Source organism: Carcharodon carcharias, chromosome 16 (assembly GCF_017639515.1).
Source record: "Carcharodon carcharias isolate sCarCar2 chromosome 16, sCarCar2.pri, whole genome shotgun sequence".
In the NCBI taxonomy this organism is placed as follows: domain Eukaryota; kingdom Metazoa; phylum Chordata; class Chondrichthyes; order Lamniformes; family Lamnidae; genus Carcharodon; species Carcharodon carcharias.
Window position 1 is genome coordinate 57,756,658 of NC_054482.1, and position 14,683 is coordinate 57,771,340.

The following is a 14,683-nucleotide window of genomic DNA, read 5'->3' on the forward strand; positions in this document are numbered from 1 at the left end:
GGCTCTGACTCTCAAGGGAGACAGTCAACTATCTCTGTCAGATGATTGGCCCTGAGATCTCCCCTAACTGTGTGGGTGGACACCCCATGCCAGCGGCTCTGAAGCTCACAGTTGCCCTCCGCTTCTATGCCTCTGGCTCCTTCCAGGGCTCAGTGGGTGATCTTTGCGGTATCTCCCAATCAGCTGTCCTCACTTGTGTCAAGCAGGTCACAGACGTTCTGTTCAGACAGGTATCTACCTTTATCCACTTCCGCTGCGACCAGGCAAGTCAGACATAGCGAGCCAGAGGCTTCGGGGCCATTGCTGGCTTCCCCCACATCCAGGGTGCAATAGACTGTGGCCATCAAGGCACCAGCAGGTGAGCCCAGTGCCTTCGTCAACAGGAAGGGCTTCCACTCCACGAACATACAGGAGGATCCAGATTTTACAAGTCTGTGCAAGGTACCCAGGCAGCTCCCACGATAAATACATCCTCAGACACTCCCAGGTGCTGGGGGTCTTCAGTGCTCCGGCTCGGCTGGATGGTTGGCTGCTGGGTGACAAGGTGTATCCCCTGCGAAGGTGGCTCATGACACCACTAAGTCGTCCAAGAACAGAAGCTGAGCAGCTCTACAATAGGAGCCATGACATCACAAGGGCTGTGGTGGAGAGAGCCATCGGTCTTCTCAAGATGTTCTTCCATTGCCTGGACTGCTCAGGGAGCGCACTCCAGTACCCGCCAGATTGCGTCTCCCTGATCGTGGTAGTCTGCTGGGCCCTGCACAATCTTGCGCTGGAAAGGAGGGAATGCATTTGACTTTGACGCCTTGGATGAGGCTGCATATGATGAATCCAGCAGTGCCTCAGAGGATGAGGAAGCACAGGGCGATAATGAGAGCCACAATGACGACCCGCTATTACACCAAGGAGGCAGGGACACCCGGGACAATTTAATCCAAAGAAACTTCAGCTAGTTCCACACACATGGATCAGCAGGAGCAGCATTGCCTGGCACTTCCACATGTGGCACTTAGGTGCTACCTCTTCCACCTGATCAGCTGTAAATAAGGACTTAGTACAGAAACATCAATCTTCACTCTAACACTCATGATATGTCTGTGAAAATGAAAAAAGCATCACAATGAAAAGACGCTCAGCCATGGTAACAAAGGTGGACTTTATTCTGTCCACAATTAGAGCCCATGATTATTCAACAATGTTACAAAAAGGGGTCCCTATCTAAGGCCAACACAAAATCACCAGTGACATACCCAGGAAGTGCCTAAGGTGCCTTATGCTTACGTTTTTGGGTGCTATGTCTAGGTGCCGCCCCATCAATTGGAGTGGCTTGAGAGAAACCTGCTGACTCTGCTGTCCTATTAGGCTCGATGACCTTGGCGGGCGTCCTTTGGCCCATGGAGCCTGTGATGGCCCCGCCTGGGAGGGAATGGCCAGTTCCTGAACTGGCAACTCCCCAGTTGTAGCAGCCTCAATGGAAGAAACGTTGACTGGCAGAGGGGCAGAGGAGCTGCTACCCTCATCCGGAGCGCCCTGAGAGGAGCTCACGGCAACAGCAGGCAGCTACTGCACCGACGTAAGGTCCAAATCTACCTCCCTGCTCACCACAAATGCATGAACACCGAGCACCAGCGCTTGGTGTCCACAACATCCCCCACAATGGAAAACACCACCTGTGGCTAGAACGGCTGTGAGGGCTTGCAGGTCAGAGCATAACCCAATCATATTTTGATCCATTGGTGGAAGCCCCTCTCTAGAAGAGTCGCCAATCTCTCATTGAAGGAATCCTGATGCTCTGCCCTGAGGGCCAAACCTTCATGTGCACTCTGCCTGGACTCCTCCGTCGCAGAGAGCAACTGAAGCGTTCTCTCATGCAACCCTGTCAGATGCAAACGCACTTCCTGCCGCCTTTCCTGCAGCTGCTGCATTGGGGACAACTCCAGAGGCAAGTCATCAGTGCCGGACTCAGCGTGTACCTCGTCCCCTGCAGTACTCCGGCTGCTGGTGCCATCGGCACTCTCTGCCCCTACCATCTCCTCCAGCGATCCTGATGTACCCTTTCCACTGTGACCCGGGGCACTAGCCGACGGTAAAGTCCCCACCGAGGTGTGTGGTGTGTGTGTCTGCGCTGGTGCCTGGCTGGCTGAAATGATGTGCCGCAAGTTGCACTTGTTGCCCCTCAGGTGTGGAGGTGGAGGGGCGGGGGGGAGGGGGGCTGCAGGGTCGAGGTGCGGGTCGCTCTGTGGTGATGCTGAAATTAACAACAAGGACAGTGCATCAGTTAGCGTACAATCAGTTCAACCTTTCATCCCTTTCCCCCCCAGCCTCATAAGTCGCTCACCCTTAAAGACCCTTAAAAGAACATTGGTGAGGTCCAAATAAGTCAAGACGAGCCCCAAGCATTAAACACACATGCAAACAGGCTGGTTAGATGGCCTCAGGAATGCCACATGGGCTTGTAAAGAAGCAGAGGAGTGGGGAGAGTGCAGGGGTATCTGATGTGGATGCATTGTTGCCTGGATAGTTGCGCGGCTGAGGAAACACTTCAAACAGTTGTGTCAGTTTCCGCCGAACTCAGGAGATTGAGAGGTCATATTATTGCCCTTCATTCTGTAAGGAGGGGCATAGACCGGGTGGCCAGAAGGCAACATTTCCCCTTGTGACGGGATGAGTAACGTGGTGGCATTTATCTAAGTTGAGTGCCATGAGGTTCACAGCTGAGGTGCTGAGGACCTTTTGGACAAAGCACTGGCTGAAAGGGTGCAGGAGGTCCCAAACCCTCGAAAATGGAATAAGTCTTTGGCTGTGCAGCAGTGATCCAATGGCATGTTAGACCATGGTGATAGGGGTCACAAATGGGGTAAGGTGACTTTGGAAGGTGGTGGATAGGCTATTCCTCAAGGGGATGAGGGTCCCTCCTGTATGACTAAGACGTCAGAATGTCTCAGTCTGTGAATGAGCATTGTTTCAGCATTAACAATTGCAGCAAACATCAGTGGTTTGGATGGTGGACACACTGAGTGAATGGGACTGTGGACCTCAATATGTGGCCGCCGGACCCCAGCCTCACCGCCCCTGGCCGCCCTGGCCTCCTGACTCCTGCCCAGCTCCATGGCCTGCTCCTCGAATGGGGTGAGGCGCTGGAGGACGGCGCACCCACCTCCAGTCCTCAGGTGCTCCCAGGAATTATGGTTACTTTTTGCCTGCAAAACACATAAGAGGATTTATTGGGGCAGATCACTCATGTACTCTGCACGCACATGCCGCACCCCAACCTCAGTGGCCCATCTGAGGCCCAGCGGTTCCTGTCCACACTACTGGTGATCAGTCCCCAGAAGATAGTACGGCTGGTCCCAACCCCTTCCCCCAATGGCCACCTTCGGCGTCCATCATTTTGAAGAGCACACAGGTCCTAGTGCCCATGGAAAGGAGGATCAAATAGGTGCGGCGCCAATGCCAGCAGATGGGACTTGCCCAAAAGACCTTGAGGCACCCCTTGCACCATGTCATTACCATCAATATGACATGTGTTAGAGTTCTGAGTATGTGTCTACAGGCCTCCCCTTCAGGTTGTCCCCAGACTACTCAAATGCCACAGAAACCAACATATGCTGCTCACAAAGCCCTTCTTCTCCTCAACTACTAAGGTTGATATAAGCATTATCAGTATCCATTTGCCCACCCAGTGTGCGACAGATGCCTTTGCAGTAACGACAGCAAGACATGGTGGGGGGGCAGTGGGGGGGGCAAAGGCTAAGGCTGCCTTCTGCCTCAAATAGCCAGGCAGACATAGTACTCACCCATCCGGAACACAGCAAATCATTGAATCGTTTTCTGCACTGAGTGCCAGTGCGTCTGACGTCATCAGGGGCACTTATAGCCTCGCCCACCTCCTCCCACGCAAGGCTGGTAACATGGGGGGCTGTCCTCCTCCCATCCTCAGGATACAGAACATCACATCTCTGGCCCACCTCTTCCAGGAGGACAGCAAGGCATGAGTCCGAAAATCTGGGTGCACAGTGGGCCCCTGCTGGCTTCTCCCGCAGCCTGCCCTCCTCCTCCTCCATCTCCTCCTCCTCTGCCCTCCATGCAACATTTTTTGATCTCTGAGTGGTCACGATGCACAGCTTCAAGCAGGCTGCCTGGCCACTCTTTATAGAGTGCAGTATTATAGCTACAGTATGGACGTGCATTCACCAGGTGACGGGCATACATTGCACGAGAACTGGAAAAGTCATCACCTTCGGGATCACTGAAAGACAGTGGCGAAAGAGAGTCATCCAGTTTTACTGAGTTTCTGACTTTCCCGAGGTCCAGGGGGCAGTAAATGTCACCCATTTTGCTTTGCAAACTTGTACAGCAAACCCCCTCAACTGCCTCAACAAGAAAGGCTTCCACTTCTGGAATGTACAGATTGTATAATACAGCATTCAAAAGAAATGTGAGAGAGTGTCACAATGCCTTCAGCCTTTCAAAATGTGGCCCTCTTCAACCTCTTCAAGAAAGAAAATCATGTCAACAGATTGAATATGAGTGACATATCCTAATGACCACTATGAGTAGCAGCAGACTTTAGCAGAGCTTTTGACAAGGTACCATGAATATATTATAAGAAGGGATTAAATGGTATAAAATTAGATAGAGGATTTGATTTTTCTTTCTCTTTTCTTTACATATTCTTTTGATCTTTATGCCAGCATGATCTCACTATTGATCTTTTACATCACACATTTTCCATTCAGCAGTTTACAGGCTATTTAACATATTAACTCCCTCTTTGTGATTGAGTACTTGGTGGTTCCTCTTTGACCCTCAACCTTCCTTTTTCTTTCTATTTTTCTAACCCTACTAAATGCCTGTTCACCTTTCAGCCTCCAGGCTAAAAGAAAAGAAAGACTTGCATTTATTTATCCCTTTTTATGACCACAGGATATTTCAACGCACTTTACAACCGGTGAAGTACTTCTGAAATGTAATGAAGGAAATGCAGAAGCTAATTTGAGCGCAACAAACTCCCACAGTTAGCAATCTGATCATGAACAGATAACCTGTTTTTGCGATGTTGATTGAAGGATAAGGACTGGTCAGGACAACCAATGCTCTTCTTTGAAAGAGTGTCATGGGGCCTCTGTTTAACACCTCATCCGAAAGATAGCGCCTCCAACATTGCAGCACTTAGCATCAGCCTCGATTTTTTGCTCAAGCCTTGGAGTGGTACTTGAATGCAGAAACTTGAAAGCCAGAAGCAAGAGTGCTACCAACCGAGCCATGGCTGACACTTAAGTCTAGCGAAGAGTGCACATATAAATGGCTATGACCCATCTTTTCTCTCTACAGATGCTAGCTTACCTGTTTTGTGCTAGCGTTTTGTGGTCTTATTTCAAATATTGTGAATATCCCTATACTCTTGTGACTAATATTATAATTACGTCTTAAACCCTGTATGACAAAAAATAAACTAAAATTGCAGAAGTAAGCATTTTTGTTTACACTGGAATAATTTTGTATCCAATTTTCTCTCCTTTCCTTTTTTAAACTTCAATTTTACTATTAATTAATGTATAATTCTAGATTTTTCTAGACCACAATGAAGCATCTGGTGTGCCCAAGCACAGACTGGACAATCATAGACAGCATGTATGCAATTTTCCAATCTGCGCAGGCAAAAGTACTTCACCACAAGCAAGGAGTCAAAACATTTACTCCATACTCAATTCTATCTATTGTAGCTTTTCCCCATTTTTGTAAAATTTAAAGTCATTTACTGGCATTGCATCTTTCAGTTCCCTGCCCCTACTGTCCATTTTGAAAATAGCAGTAATAGTGAAAAAAGTGTTATTTGATTGGCTAATAAAGGTCGATGAATCAGCCAATTGAATGGCAAAGATTGTAAGAATGACCTTGTTGTGTCCTCCATGTAACTGGGTCAGTCTTTGGCATGTTTGTCCTTGACCAAACAGAAAAGGTTGTCAATGGATGTCATTTTTTTGTCTGGTTACACTAATGTGTAGCATTTTGGGATGTTTACCATGTTACAGGTGCTATACAAATACAAATTGCTGTCGTTATACTCACAGTCAACCATTGGAATAAGGGTATAATTTATCATGTCTGAAGTGTAATCCCCATCATCTATCTTTTTTGTCAACTTCCATACTTCAATTACCACCCTTTTATGGCTAGTAAAGCATAATTATATATATTTTTTAATTCATTCATGGGATGTGGGCTTTGCTGGCTGGGCCAGCATTTATTGCCCACCCCTAATTGCCCTTGAGAAAGTGGTGGTGAGCTGCCTTCTTGAACTGCTGCAGTCTATGTGGTATAGTTATAGTGCTGTTAGGAAGGGAGTTCCAGGATTTTGACCCAGCGACAGTGAAGGAATGGCGATATATTTCCAGGTCAGGATGATGAGTGGCTTGGAGGGGAACTTCCAGGTGGTGGTGTTCCAAGAGCTTACATGAATGTTACTTTTTGTATTAGCTGACAAAAGACATATACATATGTTGTTTTCTCCTGTGATGAAATCCCTCCTCAAGTAGTGTTATTTAGAACTCTCAACATTTACCGTTGATATTTGTTTCCGCATTAAAATATTGGACATTGTTGGGTTTTAAACTACTTAAGCCAACAGCTCAATGATAGCACCTTAGCCCCCTAAAAGAACAGGCTCAAATGTTGCACACTTCAGGCAGAAGAGCATGTGACAAAGTGAAACAGTTTGGTGTTAATGTCCTCTTAGGAGAAAATGAAACCTGGTGCTTCACAAATAATGGTTGCAAGGTGCAAAGTTATGTTTTTTTATTGTATCAAATAGTACCTTCTAACTGGGTTGAGAAAAGAAGATGAACACAAATCAACTTTTTCACTTATAAGTAACTTATATTATTTGATAATTTGTGCTCATACTCTTTGCTTCATCCACAACAGAGGATTAATCTGTGTTAGCAGTATGTGTGTTGATTGGGCATTAATATTCAGTTAGAAAGGCATCGGGTCATGTAATCAATTCAACATTGGCTTATGACCTCTGGTATAAACTGATGCATTTAAATCAGATGGGCTAGTAAAGGGTCTGTAATCCTTCCCATTCTATTTTCATTTATGCACTTACATAGAATATACAGTCCAGAAATAGGCCATTCAGCTCAACCAGTCCATGTCAGCGTTTATGCCCACTTAAGCCTCCTTCCATCCTTCTTCATCTAATTCTATTAACATCCTCTATTCCTTTTTACCTCATATGCTTATCTAGCTTCTCCTTAAATAAATCTATAATATTTGCCTCAACTACTCCCTCTGGTATTGAGTTCACATCTCCAACAACATCTGAGTAAAATACTTTCTTCTGAATTCCCTATTGGATTTCTTGATAACTATCTTATATTGATGACCTCCTGTTGATGACTATCTTATATTGATGGCCTATAGATGTGCTCTTCCTCACAAGTGGAAACCCTTTCTCTGTGCCCACTCTCAAAACTTTTAATAATTTTAAAGATCTCTATTAAATCACCTCTCAGCCATCTCTTTTTAAAAGAAAGAACATCCAGCTTGTTCATTCTTTCTTGCTAGGTATAACTTTGCATTCCTGGTATCATCCTTGTAAATCTTTTCTGCACCCTTTTTAGTCCCTCTATATTATTTTTATAAAATTGGGACCAGAACTATTACCTAACCAAGGTTTGATACAAGTTTGCCTAATGCCTTATCCCCTATCCTCTTTCAATTTTCCAAAGTGACCATTCCTTCTATGACACCCTGGTTCTCTCCTCAGTCACTACCAACACCCCCTCCCTTTCCAAAGTACCTTCCCATGCAACTGCAGGAGACACAACACCTCCCTTTTTTACATCCTCCCTTCTCACCGTCCAAGTTTCCAAACACTTCTTCCAGGTGAACAGCAATTTATTTGTACTTCTTTCAATTTAGTATACTATATTCGCTGCTCACAATGTGGTCACCTCCACATTGAAGGGACCAAACTCTCATTAGCTGACTGCTTTGTGGAGCACCTCCACCCTCCCTGCAAGTGCGACACTATGATCCTGGTCACCTGTTATTTCCATTCTCACTTTGATCCCTTTGTCTTTGGTTTCCTACATTATTCCAATGAAGTTCAACGTAAGATCAAGAAACAGCACCTCATATTTCAATTATGTACTTTCCAGCCTTCCAGACACACTTTGAGTTTAACAGCATCAGATTATAACATCTGCAATATTTTATTGGACAAGAACTATTGATTCATCGTTCCCCTTTTACACTGCCTTTAGACCAATCTTTGTTTGTTTATTGCCCCAACAGCATCTCTTTTTGGTCTTGCATCATCATCCCTTTCACAGATATTCCCTTCTTCCTTTCTTGTCCTCTGTACTCATTTAAAACCTGTTATATCTCTACGGTTCTGATGAAATGGTAACTTTGTTTCTCTCTCAATAAATGCTGCCAGACCTACTGAGTATTTCCAAAAATTTCTCTCTTTATTGAGCATTTGCAATATCTCCAGTGTTTTTGTTTTTGAGTTTAACAAAACTTCTCTGTTTTTCAATTCTATTCTTCTAGAAATAGTGCTTGGTTTGCTTTTGTATGGTTGCATTAACCTGTGTTTAATGGTTTATCTGTACTCCCAGATCCCTTTGCTCCTCTGCTGAAATTAGATTTTCATTTTCCAAGTAAATTGTGATCTCTTTTATTTGTTATGAATATATACCTCACATTTATCTATATTGAAATTAATTTGCTCATTTTACAAGTGTATTAATGTACTTTTCTAGTTTGTTGCAGTCCTCCTTATTGACTATTCCACCAACCACTCACCCTACTTCCAATTTGGTGTCCTCTGCAAAATTAGAAATTGCATTTTTGATTCTAAAGCCTAAATCATTAATATAAATAGTGAACAGCAAGTCTCTCACCACTGACCTTTGTGGGGGGCCTACTTCCCACCTTCTGCCACCAGGAAAAGCTACCCTTTGCTCCTCTCACTGCAATGTGTCTTGCAGCTACTTGTACTACCTGTTCCCTGATCCCATATGTTCTGACCTTATCCATTAATTTATTAAGTGCTACATTATCAAAGGTATTTTGGAAATCTAAATATATTACAACTACTACATTACACTCATCATCTCTCTGTTACCTCTTCCAAGAATTCAATGAATCAAGCATGAATTCAATCAGTAAGTTCTGATGAAGAGTCATTTGGACTCGAAATGTTAACTGTATTCCTCTCCGCAGATGCTGTCAGACCTGCTGAGTTTTTCCAGGTATTTTTGTTTTTGTTTAGGAAGACTTTTGCTTTGGAAATCCAAGCTGACAATTCATTATGCTATTTAATATGCCCAGTTGATTTTTTACAGCTAAAGGTTAGAAGAAAATCTGCTTTACTCTTAAGGAACATTTTCTGACACTTATCTGCTTAGGTGCTCAGCACTTCCCGTAGGTAGACTCAGCTGATAGTGGGAATACACAATGATGTAGGCACAAACTTGCAGCTTAATTATGGTGTAGCATGTTGGCACAGGAATAGACAAGAGAGTGGGGAAGCATTCAGCCCATCAGTCTGAGCTAGCTTTAATCCACATTCTAGACAACTTGCAAATCTACTGCACTACCCCAGTACCCATGATTATTCCATCCAATCTCAAGGGATTTTGCTACTTGCTGGCATGTTACTGGTTTCAATTGATCTAAAGTAAAAAATAAAAAATTCTTGGAGTAGCAACCTTAAGCAGCCTCCCTGTTATAAAATGTTTGATGTTGTTTGAAAAAGTGAAATGAAAATGAAACTATTGAATTCATGAGTGGAAAATTGTCAGCTATTCAGTAAATGAAGCATACCCACAGAGAAGATACGAGGGGTTTTTAAATATCTTATTCAGCAAACCTTTTGAAAGACCTACGATATTTTCATGATAGTCATCAAGTGTTGCATTTATTTTCATTGTAGAAGAAGGATGAAGTTCCCTTTCTACACACTGCAGTGCTCTTGATGTACAAAGATCCGCCAATAACAGAAGTAGAAGATACTTTGCTGCCAAAAAACAACAGAAGTTTGATCCAGACTGTGCATAGAAATTCTAAACAACAATTAGAACAATTAGGGTTTGAGAACTCAATTCCAGATACTCCAGAAGCTCATAATTCTGATCTGTCTCAACCCAACGAAGATGCAGAAACCGTTGGTTACAAGCCTCAAATCTCCAGCAGCTGCCAACTGGCAAATTTATCACATAATGATGAACAATCAATTCAAAAGGCTGGAAGTAATCAAGCTAGAGAATGCAAAGGATTCAGCATCCCAACTTTTGACAGGATTGCTGATATTTCCACTATTGGTGTAATCTTAGATATGAACACAGGTTTGGCATCTAGCCAGAGTGGGATACAAGACGATTCTGACAAGTATCTCCTTAAGAAGAAAGAAGATCAGTTCCCAGTCGATGAGCATCACAGAATATATGTAACAGAGGGACTGTTTCAAGAACAAACTCTACTACCGGATGAACTTGTTGATTGTTTACTGCACTTAGAAGAAGACTCCATTGATATAAAATCTTATTTCCCCCAGATTGTGGCCATTCAGTGACACTGCTTTAGCAGATGCCAACATCTGTTTCTCGGCTTTTCAAATCTTCAGAAGTTCTGTAAGTTTGTGAGATACACACATGCTATTTGATTCCGGCTGTGCTCACAAAAGTAGGGGCTTGAGTATAAAATCACCAAGCCTCAAGAAAACTATAAATTACCAACAAGAGTTGATTTTTTTCCCCACAGAATGAATATGTGGAATGAGCTGCTAACAAAAGCAATTAATGTTATATTAACCCTTGTATTAAAAAAAGTAGAAAATTTGTCTGACTTGGACCAGAATTGAAGATTTTAAGGTTCAGGAAAGAAATAAGTGGTCAAGATTTCTGAAGAATGTGATGCCTACTGTGCTTTTGGGTCCATGAGTGAGTTAAATGTGAATGTAACCAGTTAAATATTTTTGGTTGTATAGTTGGATTAGAATCCCTGAAATTTTGTCTAATTACCTGGAATTTGATATATTAATATAACCATTCTCAAACAAATTAAAATATGCCTTTAAATTGGATCATCCTTCTGAATCTAAGAGAGCAAAGTCAAGGTTGTTAGTTTGAAGATTGTGACAACTTATGATATTGTTTCATGCTATTGTTAGTATACGCCAGAGAGCCAGTTTGCAAAGGATAGAACTGGAGTCAATCTTTAACACTGTTATACTTATATACAGAGTTACACATTACAAGCGTATACTTTCCCAACCAATATCCACTGTTTGTAGGGATTCAGTTGAATCACTCATTAATACCCACCACCTCCATACAATTAAACATAAATAATATACAATTACCAAATTTACCAATATATCTGAAAATACTGATTTCAGAAAGGTTACTTTTTTTTCACACCACACAACTCTTAATGCTCTCAACGTCCAGTCTTAGAGATGCCAATTTGAGAATGAATGTCACCACGGTAACAATTTAAAAACTAATGTATGTATTTTCCCTTTATTAAAAATTAAGTTTGAAAATGTTTAAATAATACAAAAGGTTTATACCCAGACTGTCAATAGTTAAATGGTTTCCGAATTTCTTGTTTCAACTTGCAGTCTGTTTGTAGTATTTAGAGCCTTCAGATTTAAAAAAGGAATATAGTATTATACACAACTTAATTGGAATCTTTGGCCAGGATTTTCTGACTGCATCACGGTGGGATCCGCCGTGGGAGATCTGGCAGCCCAGCCAATAATCCATTGACTTTTGACGGGACCTGGACGATCCTGGCAGCGGGCAGGGTTGGAAAATCCCGTCTATTATTTGATTGTGACAAATTCTAGCCAGCAATTTAATAAATGTCTTTTATGTTGCACTAAATCTGTTTAATTATGGCTTCTGGTTCACCGAAAACTACCATAGTAAAAACTATTGTACTCTCCTGCATTTAAAGGGGTAAGTCTGAGAGGTTATGGTAGCCCAATGCCTTTCACAGAAGCTCTTAGATTGTTGTAAAGACATAACTAACTCATTAAGCTCCTTCAGAGAAGGTACTTGGTAAATTATTCCCCTATAATTGACTTGGGTAATTATCTAGTTTTATGCCCCTCCCAGCAGATTGCATGGTTTTGGTTGGGGTGCAGACTGTATCTATAGAATTGTGATGCACAAGGCAACATAACTGTGTGGGGCAGCCTTGATGACCCAGGGGGTCTTTTCCTGTCCAATGTTATTTGTATGTTTGTATGTTGGTCAGAATACTCTTCTGTGATCTAACTTTTATAACTTTGGAATTATTATTGCAGGCAATTACTGGAAGGTATTATTATCAGGCCTACTGATTTATGGTGAATGGTGATGAGTTCAAACAACCAACTCCACTCCCTACAAACACACCTGGCTGCAAGCTACGAATGCCCCTTAAAAAAGGGTTACACCCCAAAGTTGCAGAGGAGGCTAGTCTACCTCCACTGCAGGTCTGCAATGCCAGCAATAGCTACAGGTACAATGGTCACCAGCCTATTGGTACCTTATCCCTAACGTTCTAAATCAGCAGCTAGAAGGCCTCTCCCCCAAAGATTCTGAGTGGTACACTTGAAAGTAAATGATATACCATGCCTCTATGGGTAGGATTTTGAGGTAGTCGGGTGGGTGCGGTGGGTAGGCCCAGGAGTGGCCAGGAAACGTTCCGTCGCCCGCAGTCAGCCCTGACCATGTTTTCACGCAGGCGGGCCCGCCCAGCGTGAAACGTGGCTCATCACTGGTTGGGAAGGGCCATGCGGGGGCAGGAGCCTGCTCGAACCTGCTGAGCAGAAGAAGGTTGGGTGGGCCAAGCCGAGGCAGCGTTCTGCTTGGTTATGGCTCATCTTCTCCTGAAAGGACAGAGGAGCATTGATTAGTCCCCTCTCTATCTGCAGCCTGGCCAACCGTACCTGAGGAACACCTCGCGGGGCACATCGAGTCGTGGCTCTCGAGCTGCAAGGCACTCAGTCCAAGCAGCCAGGGCTCACCCCCTTGGCCAGCTCCAGTGTCATTGACAATTGGAACTCAGACTCTAAACCCCTGAGCTCCACAGGGGGACGGCCAGACCTTAACACTTCTTCACACTGACCCATGCCAATACGGTTCTCACCCTTCCTGAGTGCAGCAGGTCCCAGTGGCTGATTTAAACACGGCCCAGCCAGCCCCTGCAAGGCTGCCACGGAAGAACATCTCCTCTGTGCCTCCAATATTCAAGTTATGGAGTCGAGTGTGGCTGGAGATGCCAGGTGGGAGGGTAGGTCGGGTGGGCACTCGGCCCCCCCCTGCTTTTCGGATGAGTGCGTCGTGGTCCTGCTGGAAGAAGTGACTTCCAGGAGGGACATTCCTGTCCCCAGAGATGGGAGGAGGAGGTCACCACACCTCACCAAGAGGGCATGGGAGGAGACAGCAGCGCTGGTGAGATGCCATGTGGGGCACATGGGTTCAGTGCCGGAAGCGGTTCGAAGACCTACTGTGCTCAGGAAGGGTGAGTGCCACGTTGGCATGGGTCAGTGTGCAGAATTGTTAAGGTCTGGCCATGCCCCTCTGGACCTCAGGGGTGTTAAAGTCTGAATGCCAACTGTCAATCACGCCAGAGCTGGCCAAGGGGATGAGCCCTAGCTGCTTGGGCTGAGTACCTTGCGGCTCGAGGGCCACGACTCGGATGTGTCCTGCAAGGTTGTCCTCAGCTGGGTTTGACCAGGCTGCAATGGTGCTGCAGGTAGAGAGTGGGCTAAACAATGCTCCTCTGTCCTTTCAGGAGAAGATGAGCCATAACCAAGCAGAGGGGGCACGTATGGGCGGAGGCCTGCCCAACCTCCTTCTGCTCAGCAGGTTCGAGCAGGATGACCTCAAACTGGAGAGCCGGCACGGAGGCATGGAGAGGCGGGGGTGCCAGATGAAGCTAAGAGCGCAGTGCGCAAAGGCGAGAGTTTCGGATTGTGCAACCTGTCTAGTGTAGTCCCTTCATTGATGGGAGACTTAAACCTGGAATCCCCATTGATCATTGAAAGACGATGGCACTGTGACACAGATCTCCATTGTCTCACCAGGGTGTCTGGCATGCAAAGTGACAGTGTGGTGAATTTAAGTAATGACATGTCCTTGTTCTCCCTTTTAGGTTTACCAGCACACACTCGCTCTGTGGACCCCAAAGGGCCACTCCTGACGCCAGAGGACCACTGGGCTTCACTTGCATCTGCGTCACACCAGCTCTCTGAAGCAGGCACCAGTGCAAATACCAGCAACTCGTGGGCTTTAGATTGGCGGCTAGAATGTCAGTGCACATTGATGAGGGCACTTCACATGCGCTTGAGGTGCAGGCGGAGGCAGAGAGTTCCCAGGGCGCCGGCAATTGGAGGACATCTGGGGACCAGGACAATGCTCAGTTGAAGGCAGATGGTGAGTGTCTGGAGTCGTCCATTAGGCAGCAGATGCGGGATGCCCAGCAAGATATGTGGGACGATCAGGTGGAAATCCATGAGGGTCTTAATGCCATGGTCTTTGTTGTGGAGGAGTCCATGTGGAGCATGACCACTGTGTTGGCCCTCATGGCCGAGCACACTGCCTCCTCCATTGAGAGAGTGGCGACTCTCATGGAAAGGCAGCTACAGGGACAGAATCAGGGGTTCCTGGGGTTG

General features: G+C 45.0%; 1 protein-coding gene across 2 annotated transcripts in view; it reads left to right on the plus strand.

Annotated features, from left to right (window-relative positions):
- LOC121289239 (interleukin-23 receptor-like) overlaps positions 1–11,740 on the plus strand; it is a 113,672-nt gene extending 101,932 nt beyond the window's left edge. For both annotated transcript variants that reach the window (XM_041208471.1, XM_041208472.1), the window contains one exon: positions 9,950–11,740. In XM_041208471.1, coding sequence (XP_041064405.1) covers positions 9,950–10,588 — 639 coding nt within the window. In that variant the 3' untranslated portion in view covers positions 10,589–11,740. The remainder of the gene's footprint in view (positions 1–9,949) is intronic.
- Positions 11,741–14,683: the final 2,943 nt, after the last annotated feature.